The sequence below is a fragment of the Eretmochelys imbricata genome, chromosome 5 (assembly GCF_965152235.1).
Source record: "Eretmochelys imbricata isolate rEreImb1 chromosome 5, rEreImb1.hap1, whole genome shotgun sequence".
Classification (NCBI taxonomy): Eukaryota; Metazoa; Chordata; order Testudines; family Cheloniidae; genus Eretmochelys; species Eretmochelys imbricata.
Window position 1 is genome coordinate 135,300,532 of NC_135576.1, and position 21,135 is coordinate 135,321,666.

At 45.1% G+C, this 21,135-nt stretch overlaps 1 protein-coding gene across 7 annotated transcripts in view; it reads right to left on the reverse strand.

Moving 5' to 3' along the window:
- TDRD7 (tudor domain containing 7) overlaps positions 1 to 21,135 on the reverse strand; it is a 101,936-nt gene that overhangs the window by 44,163 nt on the left and 36,638 nt on the right. For all 7 annotated transcript variants that reach the window (XM_077817978.1, XM_077817977.1, XM_077817976.1 and 4 more), the window contains 3 exons: positions 20,677 to 20,762; positions 9,234 to 9,451; positions 711 to 1,303 (listed from right to left, as the gene is read on the reverse strand). In XM_077817978.1, the coding sequence (XP_077674104.1) occupies positions 711 to 1,303; positions 9,234 to 9,451; positions 20,677 to 20,762 (897 nt within the window). The remainder of the gene's footprint in view (positions 1 to 710; positions 1,304 to 9,233; positions 9,452 to 20,676; positions 20,763 to 21,135) is intronic.

A 21,135-nucleotide genomic window follows, 5' to 3' on the forward strand; every position in this document is an offset into this window, starting at 1 on the left:
GCTACGAGAGGAGTGTTGATACACCACTCTACCGAGTATCTGTAAAGTAATTTTCAAGGGTTTGTAACTCAACTTTTTTGGATGAAAAGTTGGCTGAGCGGCAGCTGTATCTGTATGTCACAGAGATTTCTACATTCTATCACAGCGTGAAGACGACTAGTAAACCTGCCGTGGGATTCCCCGACACAAAGAAGCCACTTTAGATAGGGAGCATAGCAGCAGCCGCCGCCCTTTCCAAAGCAGCGGAGCTATTTTAACGTTGGTCCTCGGTGGACTAACCCACAAACGAACATGCAAACAGTTCAAAGCACTAGTCGATCACTGTGATATTACAGTGCACATTTTAGTGCACAGTCATTGTTCTCATGTTTCCATTACACTGCAATTTTCCTTTATATTGGAAGAAATACACCTCGACTAAGCAGCCCTTCTCTGCTTCTCACTCTAAAGCTTACGCTGGGATTCGTTCAATGAATCTTCACTGAGCTCATTTCTGTTCAATTTTGCAATCGCAAACTGAATATTTTTTATAGTATTTTAAATGTGTTAGTATTCTTAGTAACTATTACAGTCTGTTAGTGGAGTTTTCTATTGGTCTGTTTTCTTTTGTAAAATAGCTTTTTGTGAGCAAAGTAGTGAGCAAGTTGATTGTGCAGAATGATCCCTGGATTTTAGAAAAAATGAAGAAAGAGTATGAAGTAAAGACTTGCCTAATAACAACTTCATTCGTGTTGTTCAGTTCTACCACCAATACAGATGGAGATGCTTCCGCCGGAATGATTAAAGGAGGGACCATTATACTTTCTGGACCCTGCTCTTTGGTCTTTTCCATTAACTGAGAGCACTCTTGCTCAACCGTTATCTTCAGATCTTCAGGGATATGGACACGATCAGTGGCATTCAGATTCTCATCCATGTATTTTTGTGGTTTAGCATAGAGGATTGCCTTTTTAGGGCTGTCACTTATCTGGTTGACAGTGCATATATCAGACAATAAGTCAAGATTATTCAGAGCATCCTCAGGAAATTTTACTTTGTATGCGTCTTCATACACCTTGGGAAGTGCATTAGCCCAAAGACCATTAGAATACTTAAACAAAATTTCTGCAACTTTCTGTTTGAAGTCACTATTCAGAGAAGCTGATTTGGTCTCCATAACTGGCTTTAAGAAAGGATCTGCTTTTGAAGAAGTAAGGTTCTGAGATGTTCCTTCATGGTCTATGCCACTCGTCATTAAGTGTTGCATTTTCTTAGCAGGATAAAGGAGTACATCTGTATGCCCACCAGTGCACACTTTTTCCACCTTGAAAAAAGGAAAGCACAGTGAGACATTGACCATTTGTAAGTAATCGAACCAAAATATTTTAAGAATGAACAACTACGCATTTTAGACAGACAATCTTAGGAAGACATCTACAGGGATTTAAGCATGAGCTATTTTGTGCAATGATTTCCCTTAACATCTCCTTTTCCCTTTACAGGGGGCACTGAGCAGGAAAACAGGACACACAGCCTTCTCCAAGTGGACACTGGATCTACTTACTACATTAGGAGGTGCTTAAAGGCAAGTTTCCTCTTCTCCCCCTGTGATGGGCAGAACATAATCCAATCTACTCCAAAACTGATTTTCCCAGCCTTGGACCCGAGAGCCCATTATTTTGCATGACAGTGAAATCAGCACTGATCTCACCTCCTCATTGGCGGTTTTAGCAGAGGACCAACTCAAGCATGAGATATGCTCCTCTGCTCAAGATTAGCTCGGTTCTTGGACTGACTTTTACTAAATCAACAAGTGCACTTTGGAGGCGTACCAAATCTAGAGTAGGGGCCTCAAAACCTCCTCAAAGCATTCCCAGGCAGCTCCAGGGTCTCTGAAATTTGTCCATTAATGACCTCTCCACTTTGTAGGAGGCCCCAAGCCCCTCCACAGGGGAAGAATATTAAAATATGCCAAGTCCCCATTGATGAGGGATTTGGCAGTGCATTTTTAGAGAGATTGGAGCCCTCTGGTGAGGCTCCTCTCTGGAGACTGACTGTTGCCACATAGAGGGGAGGCCCTACCTGTGGGACTGTTGAAGAACTCATTTTCAGAAGCCCAGAGATGCCCTATGCAGGAAGGGGACTGTCTAGCCCAGAGAGCCATCCTATTAATAAGCACACTGGCATTTAGCGCAAGGAAAACCAGGAATGTAGGGAGAAGAGCCAGAGAAGAGATGGAGATGTGAACAAAGAGATTCAGAAGAAGCAGAGATGAGATAGAATTGTAGAGAAAGAAAACAGACTAAGATCACATGCGGATAGATTAACTTGAGGGATTTAAGGAGCTGTTAAAACTCCCATTTGACTGAAGCAGAACCAAATTAAAACAAAGATTAAAACAGAACTGGTAACCACTGCTATACATGCGACTTTGTACAGACTCCCACTTGAAGAACCCACCATTAACAAAACAAAACAAACACACACCAGTGAAAGTCAGCCTCAATTCATAATGGCTGAGCGACCGTGTTGTTACTCGGCAGGCTTCCTCCACCGAATGCAGAGGCTCTAGCAGCGATCCCCTCGTGGAGCATGCTAGGTCTCCGGAAGTGGCTTGCCCATTTCTGTGAACACCTTTTTAAGGGTAGTGGTCTTAGAGACTGTTTCCTTTACACTTGAAGTGCCAGGGAGATTTGTACTTCTATTGGAAGAATGAAGAGAATTCACACTTTTTGGAGCTCTTCTCACGTTCAGGATTCCGGAAGGAAGGGAAGGTGGATGCAGTAAATCACAACAAAATTAGGTGCTATCTTTCAAAATGAATGCGGTGAAGGGCTTTGGGACCTTATACATGCTTTTCTGAGGCAGTGGCTGTGGTGGCATCTTTAACTACCAGGAGCTGGAGAAAATTTGAGGGGCCATCTGTAATCTGAATAAAGGTGGTGTGGATGCAACAACAAACTTCGATCAAGAATGCTGAATGTTTCATGTAGAGTCATCTAAATTTGGCTTTGTCTGAATGACAGAGCCCAAGAATCTTCTTGACTATGGGCAACAAAAGCTCCTAGATTCATTAGTATGGCACTCTGACCTCAGGAACTGCATTTTTGGGCTGTGAAGCCTGGGAATGAGACACAGATACAGACATATACATCCATCAATGCTTCTCCAAAGGTGCTTACCTTGCAGTGCTACAGGTAGGGCAGAACCCTTAGTGTGGATGTGCCGAGGCAACATACTAAAAAACCCTCCACAGTTACTAGTAAATAGCTTCTCTCTAGCGTTCAAGAGTCTGATTATACAAATATAATTGAGACTGTGTGCAGGTGTGTAACTGTGGTACCTGTGTATATATAAAGTCTGCTGCAGTTTCCACGGTATGCATCTGATGAAGTGAGCTGTAGCTCACGAAAGCTCATGCTCAAATAAATTGGTTAGTCTCTAAGGTGCCACAAGGACTCCTTTTCTTTTTGTGGTACCTTGAATATCTTGCCTCCGTAGATCCATCCTGTAGTGGAAGGCTTTGCCAGCCTTCTAAAAAGACCCTATTTAATAATGGGCTCTTCATTTTAGCAAGGAAAGGTACAACGCAATCCAGTGGCTGGAAGTTGGAAGCTAGACAAATCCAGAAGGGAACTAAGGTGTAAATTTTTAACCAATGGAACAATTTTCCAACGGTGTATCTTCTATCACTGATAAATTTTTAAACCAAGATAGGAAGTTTTTCTAAAAAAGATCTACTCTAGGAATTATTGTAGGGACGTTCTCCGGCCTGGGCTATACAGGAGGTCAGGCTAGAGGACCGTAACAGTCTCTTTGGGCCTCAGAATCCATAAAAGCAAGGGCAATTGGAGATGCTTGAGCACCCCTTTGCAGAGCAGTGGTTTCAGGCCTGCAGGTATAAGACTGAGCACATCCTAAGCTGTCACTGGTTTCTGCAACGCATTGAAATATCTATTACAAAAGTCCCAGCTGGGAAAGAAGGCATGGGGATTTGCACCAGTATGTATTTAAACTAATCTTCCTCATTTGACAAGGACTTCTGCAGATCCACATTCAATTTAACAGTACAATACAAGAAAAGGAGGACAGAGAAGTACTAACCGAAGTGTTCAAGAACTTCTCTCCCAAATGAGATGCTGAATTAAGAATAACTTTGCATGAATGGAACTCCAAATTCCATTGTACATCACACAAAGGGCAACACTCCATTAAGCATGCCTTGGAATGGAAGCCTTAGGGCCTCTCAAAGAGGAACCCCAGCTCTAGTGTAACAAGTCTGAACACAAGGTCCAATCCACTTGAACCAGAGTTAATCTTCATCCAAAAAACATTATCTCCAAAAACTAGAGAGAGCCTAGGCGGCTTTACAGGACACCTTTCCTTAATGGAAATAAAAGCTCTGTGTTCAATAAGTTTACACAAGTCTCAAACTTCTTCAGGAAGTCTTAGATTTAGGAATGAAACTTGGTGCATAAATGGAATAAATAGTTTCCCAACTCAAGATGGTGACTCTTTTCCAGACAAAGTGTTTTATGACTCCCCTCCCCCGCCCTGCATGTCCAACCCTGAACATTGGCAGAAACATTTTTTTTTAAACTATAACCATACCCGGAACTACTACTTATGTAGTTTCTAAAAGCAATTTTGATGATAAAGGTTCAAAATTTTAAGCTACACTAAATTCCATGTGGTGGATGAGCGCGCTCATCTTGCTGAGGAAAGAAGTTCCACTGTGTTTGAATTGGGTAAATACAGTCTTTAGGAATAAACGAATATTACTGAACACACACCTGCCCCAGAGATATGAGAATGTTCAAGGCTTCTGCAACTAAGCAAGGTTTTCCTCCTTCAGAGAAAGGCAAGACCTGCCAAGCTCCTCACTAAAGAAAGTCAGCTGCAAGTTCTTGTCACTGAGGTATCAACTCATCTTGCTTACCAGGCCAGTCAGTACCGTCCAGATAAGTGCACCCTGAATGAAGGTGTTGTTGGACCTACCTCTTCCTTCTGTTGAGACATGAAGGCAACAGTCCCACAGTTCAGTCTGAGGTTCCCTCATACTGACTCATCTTCTGATGCCTTCCTGATGAAGTCGATCAACAAGAGGAAATGCCTCCACATTTCCTCTATCAACTTAAAAAAAGCCCAACTGTCAAATTTTCTGAGGAACACTTCTACGCTGTCATGCATGGGGAGGACATTTCCTTCCAGGCCCGGAATAGGAAAAGATTTTCTAAAAATGCATGTACTGTCATGCGAGTTGAAAATACAAAAGGAAATGCCCGAAGATCACTGGCGTTGACATTCCCAGTTTAGGTAACCAGATCTGGTTGATTTTTCAAGACAAGTTTCTTCTGAAAGAAGTCATTGGGTTTATTTTTCATTGACAAGTGTTTAATTTCCAGATATTGCAACAACCTTGCATGCTTTTGGTAGCCAACACTTCAAGACACATTGCGTTTTCAAACCAATATAAGACTAAGTCATATTGGTCATTGTATTTTTGCATTTTCTTTTGTCTGAGCCAAAACAAACAGCTTACCACTGTCCTTGTCATTAAAGGATCCACATTTCCAAATAACCCCTTCGCCAGCACAGAGCTACAGCTAAAACTGAATATAGGAAGTGTAGTACCCTTAGGCCTTAATGATTCCAGCCAACACATCGTGCACCCCAATTCAATGATGTTGATCACGGATACTTGCACTTTGCGTCATACATAAATGGATGGTTACAAGAATAACTAGTTCTTCCAAGAGACTGTTGTCTCTATATATTCATATAGGAGATGCAATCCCAGTGGGGCTGAACATGGGCCACCTGAACCCACTCCTGCAACATCAAATGACCAGAGCCAAAGTTATAAAGGGTCTTGTGGGTCCAAATGCATCACTTCCTTCTGCCAATTCCAACAGAACTCAGTAGGAGGAAAGGTGGGCAGCCAGTATGAACAAAACATTAGCATGGCTCCTCAGCAACACAGGCTATTATGAGCCCATCAGACCTGTCTTCTGCTTACTTTGCTGGCTCCACATAAGACAAAGTCAACTCAAGCCTTAGTCCCTTACCTTCAAAGCACTCCATGGGCTGTGCCCAGGATATCGGAGACCACTTAAAGCTCCAGGACAATGATTGTGGAGACCTCTGCTCCTCAAGCAAAATAAATCTATCACCAGAGTAAGTTCACCTTCTAAGGAGACAGTTTTCTCAGGGGCTGGTCCAAGATTGCAGCAAGCTTCCATAGGGACTAAGGACAGTCATAAATCTCACCATCTTCTGCTCCAACTGCAAGGCCCCTTCTTCAATCTTGCCTTTGGTAATATAAGCATATTATACTGGATAAACACACTGGATAAACAATTTTTTAAAAAAAATGTTCAGTTTCCCCCAAGAAAGGATTGGAGAAAGAATGAATTACCCATAACAGATGTTGGTCATCTCACTTAATGTACTTTGGGAAAAAGTGTTTGGAACAACACTCCTGATGAGCCACAGTTACTATGGTGAGTAAACATTTACATCTATTCCTTGAGCTGGCATCAGTATAATCTCAGTTCTGGGTTTCTAGTGAATTATTCAACCACCAGATCAGGAAGGTGGGCTGGGAAGTACTTTAGATTTCAAGAAATGCCTTCCACCTAGGTAGGTTTCAGAGTAGCAGCCGTGTTAGTCTGTATTCGCAAAAAGAAAAGGAGTACTTGTGGCACCTTAGAGACTAACACATTTATTTGAGCATAAGATAAGCACCTAAATGCTCAGTCAAGAAACTAGTGATGTGTAAATGCACATACAGGAATCTAGGCTGAGCACCCCTGCAGACTTCTATGAACAAGCAGGCCCTGGGACAATAAGCTTCAGACCCTGAAGTACTCATACCCCAATCAACTTCCATTTTCAGTAAGCAACATTTGCCTAGATGGAGTAGGTTGAGTGGAAACGGAGTTCCTTTTATATCAACTCCCAAAGGCTACAAAAATTCCAAAGAGTAAAAAAATGCCTTATGTCATCTCTCTCAAACTCAGAGCCTTATTGACATGTAAGGTATTAAAGTCTAGCTTCCCTGTGACGTAAGATTTTGGGAAGAGCATTACGAGATTGTTAGTTGCATTACAGTACAGACTTGAGGCTCCAACTGACACCAGGCCTACACACTGTACTAGGTACTACATAAAATGAAAGACAGTCCCTGCCTAAAATGTTTTACACTGCCCTGCTTCCCCAGACCTTGCCAAGGCTGCAGCCGAAACAAAAACTAGAAATCAGAAGATGATGGGCAAGTACAAGCAGGAAGTATAGACCATTTTCTTGGCTGTTTAGCACAGTCCCAGAGATAGACATGATAGGTGAAATGTTGGGGAAAATGAAGGACCCTGCGTTTTTATTTCAAGGTTGATGAAACCCCTTCTCCTCTAACAGGAGGTCTTCCACATGGCCATGAGCTGCAGGTGAAAGGCTCAAGGTTTTCAGGCAGCAGTACTGTCAGAAACAGATGATGCCACCTTATAAGGTGAAGTGTCATACTAGGTATAGGATATGCACTACACACTCCTCAGTCACCAATTCCTTTTACTGAGTATCAGAACAACTGCAGGCAGGCATAGGGAGCAGCTTTTCCTAAAGACGAAGCTAGTACCTGGCCAGGACAGCTTGACTTTGGGCCATATGACCATTTAGCTGGATCGAGCACATTATAAAGGGATAAAGCATGTTTCCCTCTCTCCTTGGACTCCACGATATCAAACAAAGCAGTGTGTCTTTTCCTGCACAGCTAAAGTTTCCAGTTCCAGACTCTGTTTTATCAACTCCTAGACTTGTCTGAAAACATCAGGAGGTGAGATAGTTTTCTTTTATTTCCTCATGAGAGGCCAAGGAGGAAACAACCCTTCTCTTACCAAAAAGGGAGAGGTCACACATTTGCTACCCCTTCCTCCTCCTCTGAAGAAGTGCATTAGGAATACTGGTCAGAGGGGGATGATGCCACAGATAACGGAGCCATCTTTGATCCACTCTGCCACAGCCTCAGAGTTCATGACAGAGACAATGTCTTAATTTCCTTGAGAGAGAAAGGCAGGGAAAGGAGAGCATCCTGTTTGTTTTAAAGCTGTTATTTTATGAAGTCCAATACCCACCCCAAGTGGGAAAGAGGACCTTCTCAGAAAGGTCACACACCCATGTGTAAAATGAAGGACAAAGCAAAGTGGCCCTAGAAGAGATGCCCCAAATGTTACAGAAACAGAGTACTCCTCTGAGTCCACGGGAGAACAAGAGCCCTGGGATGTCAAAGCACCTCTGCTCTGAAAGCTGACCTGACGAGCCTTACAACCTGTGCAAGGGCACAGAGACAGACCAGAACCCAGAGAACCTAGGCACAATATCCACAGGCTCCATTAGCGTCTTCCCAGAAGGCTGCAAGTAATTTACATATATAACATTTACTTGAATTTTGCCAGCTGATATATCCCACATCCTTGTGATATAAGAATATTTCCCCCTTAATTTATATTCTCTTGCTTTTTCTACCATTTATTCTCTTCTCATGTCAGACAGAAGAGAAGGTAGGAGGCCTAAATGCCTCAAGTGGAGGACGAACAAGCCCAAGGAAAACATTTGAAATCCAGGGTAAAACTAAAACTCTTGCTGTTCAACCAGTGAGGCAGGTCACAATTGGAGAGTGTAAAGGGAACCACCAGACAAACTATGTTCGTATTAAAAAGTCTGTCATCCCTTCGGCTACTCATTACTCTAGTTACAACAACTTTGACCATTTCAAGTATTATCGTTTGCTAATTCTCTCCCCTCACCCCCCCATATTCATCTCTTCACACTGCTTTACTGCCCTGATACAAGTTGATTGTTTTTAAAATTGGTTCATGAAAGATGATATACATTTATCAGAACTATAATGTTCTATTATTATAATGATAATCAGGAGCATTAGTTGTCATTTTATGTCTAGTGGGACTTGTCACTTGAGAGAGCATTTTTCTCTGCTTTGTATGAATAGTTGCACTTTTTCAAACAGAGCTAAATATTCATTCACAAATCTCCTAGTGATCAATAGCCAGAAAAGTTTGGAGTACAAGAAAACACTTCCTTGAAAAAAATCTGTATCCCTCCCTTTATGTTAAAGGAAAAAGCTAAATGTAAGAACTATTAGAAAAGGTGTTTGTCACATAGATGGTTTAAAAAAAAAAGATCAAATATTTCTATTAAAAATATTAGGAGCCTCTGTGGGAAGACCACCAAAAACTTACTGTGCAAATATGAGGCCAGTATTCAAACCGTTGGAGTAAGGCTGTATTAAGTTCCTCTTCGTATATCTCTCTGTAAAACTGTGGCATCTTCGATAGCCAGATGCCATTGCTGTACTTATTCAAAACTTCTTTAACACGATTCTGAACTTCGTTTATGTTGGAATTGGAAGGGCCAGTGGGGATTCTGTGCGTTTCTGAAACTGGCTCATTCAAATTATCTGTAAAGATGGAAAAAATGAAAATTTTCAAAGTGGCAATGTTGTTCTACAATTTCCTTTTAAAGAACATAGAAGCATAGAATATCAGGATTGGAAGGGACCTCAGGAAGTCATCTAGTCTAAGCCCCTGCTCAAAGCAGAACCAATCCCCAATTTTTGCCCCAGATCCCTAAATGGCCCCCTCAAGGATTGAACTCACAACCCTGGGTTTAGCAGGCCAATGCTCAAACCACTGAGCTATCCCTCCTCCCGCCCATAGCATTTAACTTCAGAAAGGGGAACTACATAAAAATGAGGAAGCTAGTTAAACAGAAATTAAAAGGTATAGTTCCAAAAGTGAAATGCCTGCAAGCTGCATGGAAATGTTTTAAAAACACTGTAACAGAGGCTCAAATTAAATGTATGCCCCAAATTAAAAAACAGAGTCAGAGGACCAAAGTGCCACAGTAGCGAAAACAATAAAGTAAAAGAAGCCCTTAGAGGCAAACAGGTATCCTTTAAAAATTGGAAGTTAAATCCTACCGAGGAAAACAGAAAGGAGCATAAACTCTGTCCAGTCAAATATAATTAGGCAGGCCAAGAAGGAATTTGAAGAGCAACTAGCCAAAGACTCAAAAACTAACAGCAAAACCTTTTTTTAAGTAAATCAGAATCAGGAAGCCTGCTAAACAATCAGCAGGGCCACAGGACGACTGAGGTGTTAAAGGAGCACTCAAGGAAGAGAAAGCCATTGCAGAGAACCTAAACAAATTCGTTGCATCTGTCTTCACAGCAGGGGATGTGAGGGAGATTCCAAAACCTGAGCCACTCTTTTTAGGTGACAAATCTGAGGAACTGTCCCAGACTGAGGTGTTGGAGGTAGTTTTGGAACAAATTGATACACTAAACCAGATAGTATTCACCCAAGAGTTCTGAAGGAACTCAAATATGAAATTGTAGAACTAACAACTGTGGTATGTAACCTATCATTTAAATCATCTTCTGTACCAGGTGACTGGAGGATAATTAATGTGATGCTAATTTTTAAAAAAGGCTCTAGAGGCGATCCCAGCAATTATGGGCCAATTAGCCTAACTTTAGCACCAGCCAAACTGGTTGAAACTACAATAAAGAACAAAATTATCAGACACAGATAAACAAAATTTGCTGGGGGGAAGAGTCAACATGGCTTTAGTAAAGGGAAATCATGACTCACCAATCTATTAGAATTCTTTGAGGGGGGTCAACAAACATGTGGACAAGGGTGATCCAGTACATATAGTGCGCATAGATTTTCAGAAAGCCTGTGACAAGGTCCCTCACCAAATGCTCTTTAGCGAAGTAAGCAGTCTTGGTATAAGAGGGAAGGTCCTCTCAAGGATCAGTAACTGGTTAAAAGACAGAACACGAAGGGTAGGTATAAATGGTCAGTTTTCAGAATGGAGAGAGGTAAGTAGTGGTGTCCCCCAAAGGATCTGTAGTGGGACCAGTACTGTTCAATATAGTCATAAATGATCTGGGAAAAGGGGTAAACAGTGAGGTGGCAACATTTTCAGGAAATACAAAACTACTCAAGATAGTTGAGTCCAAAGCAGACTGTGAAGAGTTACAAAGGGATCTCACAAAACTGGGTGACTGGGCAACAAAATGGCAGATGAATTTCAGTGTTGACAAATGCAAATAATGCATATTGGAAAACATAATCCCAACTATACATACAAAATGATGGGTTCTAAAATAGCTGTTACCACTCAAGAATGATCTTGGAGTCATTGTGGATAGTTCTCTGAAAACATCCACTCGATGTGCAGTGGAATCAAAAAGCTAACAATGTTAGGAAGCATTAGAAAAGGGGATAGAGAAGATAGGAAATATCATAATGCCTCTATATAAACCCATGGTACACCCACATCTTGAATACTGCGTGCAGTTCCGGTCGCCCCATCTCAAAAAAAAGATATATTAAAATTAGAGGAAGTACAGACAAGGTCAACAAAAATGATGAAGGGTATGGAATAGCTTCCCTATGTGGAGGGAATAAAAAGAATGGGACTTTTCAGCTTGGAGAAGAGACAAGTAAAGGATAGGATAGAGGTCCATAAAATCATGAATCATGTGGAGAAAAAAAAAGAAGTGTTATTTACTCCTCCACACTGTTGGGATTTTGTGGTTCCCAATAACCACCAAATGAGTCAGATGCCGGGCAGAATCAAGGGTTCCCAATCCGACAAGACTTTCTTCAATGCGCACAGAGGGAGAGCCCCTGGTACAAACATCAGCCAGAGTCCCCCCCAGCAAGGAGCCCCTCCCATTGCTAGTTTATAGCACATAAGTTACATAACACAAACCTCTAGCCAATCACATTTAACCTTTCAACATATAGATCTGTTCATCACATGCTTATACTTCTCCACTCCACATGTTGAGCTCGCGCCCACCCCCCTTTGGCCTTTTCTAGAATGTTCCTAGGGTGGTGAACCACAGCATGCTTCTTTATGCACACGTACCTTCTAAATCACATTTTGCTTAAAATGAACACAAGCATACCCTTCAACATAACACAAGAACTGGGGTCACCCAATGAAATCAATAGGCAGCAGGTTTAAAACAAACAAAAGGAAGAGGTTACTTACCGGTAACTGGAGGTTCTTAGAGATGTGTGGTCCCTATCTGTATTCCACATGTGGGTGACTTGTAGGAAGTAATCAGTGCAGAAATGGCTGCGGGACGCCAATAGAACCAAGCTGCATCGGTCACTGCTGCGTGTTATGGTTTAGTGTGCTTTGAATGTGTGGACAAGTGCCACATCGCTGCTCGACAGATGTCCTGCCAGGACAGACCTGCAAGGGAGACTGAGGCGGCGGTGCAGAATGCACTGCTACCCTGTCAGGGAGGAGGTAGATTGGAGCATTTGTAGCATTCGAGGATGCACCCTGAGACCCATTTGGAGAGTCATTGGGGTGAGGGGGGCTTATCCCTTTGCCCTTTCAGCAATGGCCACAAAAAGATTAGTCAACTTCCAAAATGGGCGAGTCCTGTGGCGGTAGAAGGCTAGTGAGCCTCGAACATCAAGGGAGTGCAGGACTCTTGTCAGTGGGGGAGGTGTGCATCTTTGGATAGAATACTGCCAAGTGGATCAATTGACTGAGGTGGAACTCAGACACCACTTTAGAAAGGAATTTGGGGTGCAGTTGTAGGAACACCTAGTTCTGGTGGAATATACGGGGGCAGGGGGAGAGAGGGAGAGATCTGCCATCATGGCTGCAAGCTCACTGACCCACCTGGCCAAGGTAACGGATACCAAGAATGCCACTTTCATTGAGAGCTGGGAGAGGGAGCCTGTTGTCATTGGTTCAAAGGGAGGTCTTGTGAGGGCAGAGAGAATGAGATTAAGGTCCCATGGAGGTGTGCACTGGTGGAAAGGGTTTGAGTAAACCTTTTAGGAAGCAGGACAGTGGTAGGGTAGGTAAATATAGATGTGCTGTCCATGGGGGTAGAAAGGTGCTAAGTGCTGCTAAATACACATGGAGAACAGAGCCAGACCCAATGTCTTGAGGACTTAGTTGAGAACGATGGGAATGGTCACCATGCTCAGAGAATAGTGGTGGCAGTGGGCCCACTCTAGGAAGCATCTCCATTTAGCTCGGTAACAGGTCCTAGTGAAGTCTCTCCTACTTTGGGTGAAGATTTGCCAAAAGGACAGAGCAAGCACTGTCTACGCTTGATGCCCATCCAAATACCAGGCTGTGAGGTGAAGAGGGTCTGGATTGGGATGGCTGAGTCTCCCCCAATCTTGTGTGAGGAGATTCGGGAGTGTGCAAAGGCAGAGTGCTGTCTGGACGGAGAGTCTGAGGAGGTCTGTGAACCAGAACTGCTGGAGCCAGAAAGATGCTATGAGGAGGACAGTGCCACTGTCCTTGTGAATCTTGCATAGCACCTGCAGTAGCAGGGGAACGGGGGGGAAGGAGAGAAGGCGTAGCAGAGGTCGCCCATCCAGGGAAGGAGGAGTGTGTTGCCTTGAGAGCTCTCTTCTAGATTCTTTGGAGTAACAGAGCGGGAGCTTTTGATTCCAGGGAATGGCAAAGAGATCCACCAGGGGGTTCCCCACTTTACGACACTTTGTGGCATCGCATAGCTCCCACTTGTGGTCGAGGTAGAGAGAGTTCTGCTGAGCGTGTCGGCCAGGGAATTCTGGGCCCCTGGTAGGTAAGCAGCCTGAAATGTTACCTCATTGCAGATGCACCAGTTCCATAGCCAGACCAACTTCAAGCAGAGGGAGGAAGACCTGGCACTGTCTTGTTGATGTATAACACTGCCATGATGTTGTCGGAAAGGAGCTGAATGTATAGGAAACGTATGAGCAGGAGGAAGGCTTTGCATGCGAGGACTGCCTGAAGTTCTAGAATGTTTTGTCACACAGCGTTGATTACCTTTGAGCTGCGTGGTGGCTTAAGTGGGCTCCCCATCTGGCGAGGGAGGTGTCTGTCATGATGGTGGCTTGTGGTGTGGGTGGGGTGAAGGGGGTGCCGATCATGATCTTGGAGGGAGCGGACCACCACGTAAGGGGGTCAGCATGGTCTCTGGGATGGGGACCCTGAAGTCAATATGGTCTGTTGCGTTTGTAAATGGAGAGAAGCCAAGCTCGTAGACAGCACATATGGAGCCATGTGTGCAGCATCATGGAAGTGAAGGCCACCATATGCCCAAGGAGGGAGAGAGTGTGGCAGACCATGGTGTGTAGTCTGCGACACAGGCGTGCAATGAGGGCTGTCAGCGCTGCAAAGCAGTCAGGTGAAAGGAAGGCCCAGACCACAATAAGAGCCCAGCTGCACGCAAATGAAATTTATTGTCTTTGTGGGTATCATCAACAACAACAACTTGTCCTCGTTGACGCAGATACCCAGAGATGCTAGGAGACATGAGACAGTGGATCATGGAGAGTGCCTGCAATCGAGATAGCACCATCAGGAGCCAATCGTCCTGGTAGGGGAATACTGAGTAGCCAAGGCGTAGCATCTGGGCTGCTACCACAGCAAAGACTTTTGTGAATACTCTTGGCACCATCGCTATGCCAAACAGGAGGACCTGAAATTGGTAATGGTGGTGCCCTACCCTGAAATGGAGGTGAGATGGGTGGATACCCACATGGAAGAAAGTGTCTTTCATGTCGAGAGCTGCGAACCAGGCTCCCTGGTGCAGGGAGGGCATAATCAATGCCAACGTCACCATGCAGAGTTTGGACTTCCTGAAAAACGTATTCAGAAACTGATGATCAAGAATGGGGCGGCATCCTCCACCCTTTTGCGGAATGAGGAAGTATGGTGAGTAGAACCCTCTCTCTGTACTGAGGCAGGATGGGCTCTATTGCCCCCTCCCCCTAGAGAAGCAGAGCATCTACTTCTTGTTGGAGGAACAAATGATGGGAGGGGTGCCAGGGGGGAGGGTTAGGTAAGGAGGCGATGAAGTGGGAAGGAAAGGAAAGGAACTCTATGGAGTATCCATGGTGGATGACCTCCAGTACCCAACTGTCTGTGGTGATCTTGCCCCCATTGTGGGCAAATAGGGAATGACAGCCCCCAAAGATGACATGGGGTGCTGCGGGTGGTATCGAGCGAGGCTTGCAGGTATCAGCCTTTGGCTGGCAGTTGGAAGAGGGTTGAGGAGGTGGTTGTGGCAGACAAGTTGTCAGCATGGTGGCTCTTGGGGCAGATAGTAGGCAGGATAGGGTGTGTGCGGCTGTGGGCAGGTTGTATCTGCTGTCTGCGTCTAGGGGTCAGAGTATATATGCCCAGGGACCATAGTGTTGGTCTAGAATCGTTGAGAGTGTAGGAATTCGCCAGTCTTGTCGCTGAAGAGTTTATGCTCATCAAAAGGGAGGTCCTCTTTCATATTTTGGACCTCCCTAGGGAAGCCGGAAGATTGTAGCCACAAGTCCCTTCGCACGACTACTCTGGTGGCTAGAGACAGAGGATGTTGGCCACATCCACTGCTGCCTGGAGGGCCACCTTGGTGACCAGTCTCCCTTAATCTACCAGCACCTGGAATTGCTCCTTGTGTTTGAGCAGGAGTTTGTTCTTGAACTCTGCTAGCATACTGTAGTTATTAAAGTCATACTTGGCTAGCGGAGACTGATAATTAGCAATACAGAATTGATGTCCTACAGAGGAACAGACCTTCCTACCCAGCAGATTTAGCCTCTTAGCAGTCTTGTCTGGAGGGGTGGATTTTTGTGGATGCTGTCTTGCCCATTCTGAAGATGCTTGGACACCCAGGGAGCTCAGGGGTGGATGGGTGAACAGGAAAGTTGCCCCCTTAACTGGTAAGTAGCGTCTCTCCACCTCCTTAGGTGTGGGTTCACACGAGGCTGGTGTGTGCCACACCGCATGCGCCAGTTCCAGGATAGCCTCATTGATAGGGAGGACTACACTAGATGGCCTTTGAGGTTGGTGGATGTCCAACAGCAGATGTTGTGAGTCCTGAACTTCCTCCAACAGGACTTCCAAGACCGCAACCACCCTCTGTAGCAAATCCTGATATTGACGGTGATCATCCGGCAGAGAGAGCTGGGAGAGGAACAACCACCTCATCCTGCAGCAAGGATGTGCTGGTTGGGACCAGAGGAGGCGGCGGTACTGGTTCGACGTCCTCCTCTTCTTCAAACACCAGTAGAGCTGGCAGGAGTACAGAGGAACCTGAGATGGTGTGTGGTATCTGTGGTAGGAATCCCAGGTTCCCCAGTATGGCCAGAAGGTGAGGTTGATCAGTGGCAGCGGGTGCCACAGGGCAACAGGTCTCCTCTGTTGGCTCCTATGCCAAAAAGAGTAGGGCGGTCTGGGTTGCACATCCGCACTCCGGTGTGGAACCGATGAAAATGATGCTTCCGCATCAGAGAATTCTTAGGAGATGGAGGCCTGGTCTAGCAATGGTGGAACTGTTGGTATGGGAGGACTGTGGTGTGGTGGCAGTGGGATAGGCTTCTCTAGCAGCAGCAGCAGGGGTTTATCCTCCCGTGTAGGGATGTCATGGGTAAGCAGAGAGCCCGAGAGAAGAGGCAACTGCAAGTAAGGGAGGATTACCTCCACTACCAACAGGAAGGTCTCTGTGCAGCCAGGGGTCTGTGGGGTACCAAGGGAAACACTCAAGGGGCCTGGCAGTATCTGTATGCCCAGCCTGTCTGGCAGATGTGGGTTACCAGCAGAGTGGGTGGTGTTGCATGCGCCAGTGAGCGTTCCAGAGGCTTGGATGCTGAGATAAGCGTCGGTACAGGCAGATCCTGTGCGCGTTTGGCCTTACCCTCCATTTGTGGGAACTTGGGTGATGGTTTAGCCAGCTACACATGCATTGTCTCACCCAACCTGGCTCAGCTCATGGAGGAAACCCTGCACTCGTGAGCAGTCCTCTGCGGGACCTGCTCTTGTGCCTGAGAGAATGTTTTCTGGTCTCATGCCAGGACTTGTCCTTGGCCTTGGGTACTGTCGGTGCGGCGCTCTCTGCTAGTGGTGGCTGCTGTACGAGGCAGGTTTGGGGGGGGGGGTGGGGGGAGAGGGGGGAGTGTCTCAGATCCTGGCCCAGCTGTGTCTGGGGCTGCATAGCTTCCGCCATAAGGTATTTAAGGAGGCAGAGCTCATGGGCTTCCCTGATCCTGGGCAGGAAAGACTTACAGATGGAGCAGAGTGCCACGATGTGTGCTCCAGAGGGAAGGAGAAGGAGCAGGAGCATGGGCAGGAGGCAGGGTGTCTATCCATGAAAGGGAAAAAAGAACTTCTACATTAAGTACACTGCACAAAAACTTACCTGTAAATCTACCTACAACTATGTACAAAAAAGAGTAACTCTCAGCAGACTAACAACGCAAAGGAAAAAGGGGGTTCCAGCTCAGGCCATGCAGCAGTAAAAGGGAACTGGAGGGGTGAAGACCCACACTACCTCTTACGCCCCTGTGGGAAGCGCGAGGAGACGCACTATGCGCGTGCAGGGCAGTGGACCTAGTTAAGGAACACTTCCACACTCAGGAGCACGGTGCACATGCACACACGTGTGGGCAGGCGCACGGGGACCATCACTGGAAGTAGTAGCACAATGCACACAATGCACAGGCAACCTGTGGAACTTGTTGCCAGGGGATGTTCTGAAGGCAAAAACTAACTGTGTTAAAAAAAGAATTAGATAAGTTAATACATCAGTGGCTATTAGCCAAGATGGCCACGTTCCGAGTGTCTCTAGCCTCTGTTCCCTAGAAGCAGGGAGTGGACAAAAGAATAACATGAGGGGGAAAGGAGTCCAGGAGAGCTGGCTGTATTTTAAAGAATCCTTATTGAGGTTACAGGGACAAACCATCCCGATGTGTAGAAAGAATAGTAAATATGGCAGAAGACCAGCTTGGCTTAGCAGTGAAATCCTTGCTGATCTTAAACACAAAAAAGAAGCTTACAAGAACTGGAAGATTGGACAAATGATCAGGAAAGAGTATAAAAATATTGCTCGGGCTTGCAGGAGTGAAATCAGGAAGGCCAAATCACACCTGGAGTTGCAGCTAGCAAGAGATGTTAAGAGTAACAAGAAGGGTTTCTTCAGGTATGTTAGCAACAAGAAGAAAGTCAAGGAAAGTGGGGGCCCCTTACTGAATGAGGGAGGCAACCTAGTGACAGAGGATGTGGAAAAAGCTAATGTACTCAATGCTTTTTTGCCTCTGTCTTCACGAACAAGGTCAGCTCCCAGACTACTGCACTGGGCAGCACAGCATGGGGAGGAGGTGACCAGCCCTCTGTGGAGAAAGAAGTGGTTCAGGACTATTTAGAAAAGCTGGACGAGCACAAGCCCATGGGGCCAGATGCGCTGGATCCGAGGGTGCTAAAGGAGTTGGCGGATGTGATTGCAGAACCATTGGCCGTTATCTTTGAAAACTCATGGCGATCGGGGGAGGTCCCGGATGACTGGAAAAAGGCTAATGTAGTGCCCATCTTTAAAAAAGAGAAGAACGAGGATCCTGGGAACTACAGGCCAGTCAGCCTCACCTCAGTCCCTGGAAAAATCATGGAGCAGGTCCTCAAGGAATCAATTCTGAAGCACTTAGAGGAGAGGAAAGTGATCAGGAACAGTCATGGATTCACCAAGGGCAAGTCATGCCTGACTAATCTAATTGCCTTCTATGACGAGATAACCAGCTCTGTGGATGAAAGCAGTGGATGTGTTGTTCTTGGACTTTAGCAAAGCTTTTGACAAAGTCTCTCACAGTATTCTTGCCAGCAAGTTAAAGTATGGGCTGGATGAATGGATAAGGTGGACAGAAAGCTGGCTAGATTGTCAGGCTCAATGGGTAGTGATCAATGGCTCCATGTCTAGTTGGCAGCCGTTATCAAGTGGAGTGCCCCAAGGGCTCGTCCTCGGGCCGATTTTGTTCAGTATCTTCATTAACGATCTGGAGGATGGCGTGGATTGCACCCTCAGCAAGTTTGCAGATGACACTAAACTGGGAGGAGAGATAGATACGCTGGAGGGAAGGGATAGGATACAGAGGGACCTAGACAAATTGGAGGATTGGGCCAAAAGAAATCTGATGAGGTTTAACAAGGACACGTGCAGTTAGGACGCAAGAATCCCATGCACCTCTACAGACTAGGGACCAAATGGCTAGGCAGCAGTTCTGCGGAAAAGGACCTAGGGGTTATAGTGGATGAGAAGCTGGATATGAGTCAACAGCATGCCCTTGTTGCCAAGACCAATGGCATTTTGGGATGTATAAGTAGGGGCATTGCCAGCAGATTGAGGGACGTGATCGTTCCCCTCTATTCGACATTGGTGAGGCCTCATCTGGAGTACCGTGTCCAGTTTTGGGCCCCACATTACAAGACGGATGCGAAAAAATTGGAAAACGTCCAGCGGAGGGCAACAAAAATGATTAGGGGACTGGAACACATGACTTATGAGGAGAGGCTGAGGGAACTGGGATTGTTTAGCCTGCAGAAGAGAAGAATGAGGGGGGATTTGATAGCTGCTTTCAACTACCTGAGAGGTGGTTCCAGAGAGGATGGTTCTAGACTGTTCTCAGTGATAGAAGAGGACAGGACAAGGAGTAATGGTCTTAAGTTGCAGTGGGGGGAGGTTTAGGTTGGATATTAGGAAAACCTTTTTCACTAGGAGGGTGGTGAAGCACTGGAATGCGTTACCTAGGGAAGTGGTGGAATCTCCTTCCTTTGAAGTTTTTAACGTCAGACTTGACAAAGCCCTGGCTGGGATGATTTAGTTGGGGCTTGGTTGGACTAGATGACCTCCTTAGGTCCCTTCCAACCCGGATAGTCTATGATTCATTCAATGATTGCTTGTTCAGTTCACTCCCTCTGAATCACCTGGCATTGGCTGCTGCCAGAGAACAGGATACTGGGTAGATGGACCAGTGGTCTGACCCAGTAGAACCATTTTTATGTTCTTAGATGGTACAATTATCTTGAGACAGGTAGGAAGAACACAAGCCAACTATTAATATTTGAGTATTATCAAGTATACAAATCTAAGCATAGTGTCACTTAAGGTAACACTGACTAGAAACATTGTTATTACACACACAGAAGAATACAGTCCTGTTTGCTTCATATTGAATGGGATGTTGAAGTATTTCCAAGAAATTATGCATCTTAAACAGTTAAGATTGAGAACTGGAGGTTAGTTACTGTAAATGGAAGCTCTTTGAGATGTATGGTCCCTATCCGTATTCCACTACCTGCCCTCCATCACATCTTCCTTGAATCCTGTTGGATTTGCAATAAGAGGTGGAATTGCAGAAGCGTCGACCCGCACTGCCTCATATATCCTTTGTCAGTGCGCAAGGAAAGCTACTGCACATGTGCGGGCCAACGGACACTGCTCTGAAAAATTTCCAGACTTGGGCACATGGCACACATGCATACCCACGTGTGCAATATAGACTGGGACCATACATCTCAAAGACCCTCCAGTTACAGTAACTAACCTCCACTTCTTCAAGTGATTTTTCACATTTGCTGTCTGGTCACTCTAGATACTGGGCTAGACGGACCATTGGTTTAATTCAGAATAGCTCTTTTTATGTTTAATCAGTTTATAATTACATTACCAATTAAGCAGGCTTCCTCAGAAAATAGCCTGGGTGGGTATATTGGCTTTATCAGTCTTTCACTGTTAAAATTGTTTTGTACATAAGACAATACAAGGCTATAAACATGGTTCAGGTTATGAATACACGCCTAATCCAAAGTGGAAAACCCACATACCATTTGAATCCACTGAAGAGCTTCTGGACAGATGCACTTGAAGTTCTTTCTGAAAACGTGGTGGAAGAGTTAATCTTTTTTCAGGCCTAGAAGATCAAAGGAAACATCTTTAATTCTATTTCCAGTCTAATCAGTACTACATCTACTCCCAAAAACAATATCACAAGAGTCATTTATTTATAGTTATCTTTTTGTTCAAAATTAGGATTAAAGTAGCAGTCTCATTCAGAAGATGGATTAGGAGTTCTGCTTGGAGGTAGAACCACTCATGGTTGTCAAGCTCATACAGCAAGAGATAAGGGAATTCACTATTACTAGAAATAAAACGTATGTGTTGGAGGCAGAAAAAATGAAGAGGAATGGGAGTTACTCAGAAAATTGCGGTTCTTTGAAGAACCGCATTGTGAAAACTCACTAAACTCAATTCACTGAGACCAAGGAAGGAGCTGCCCAAGGTTC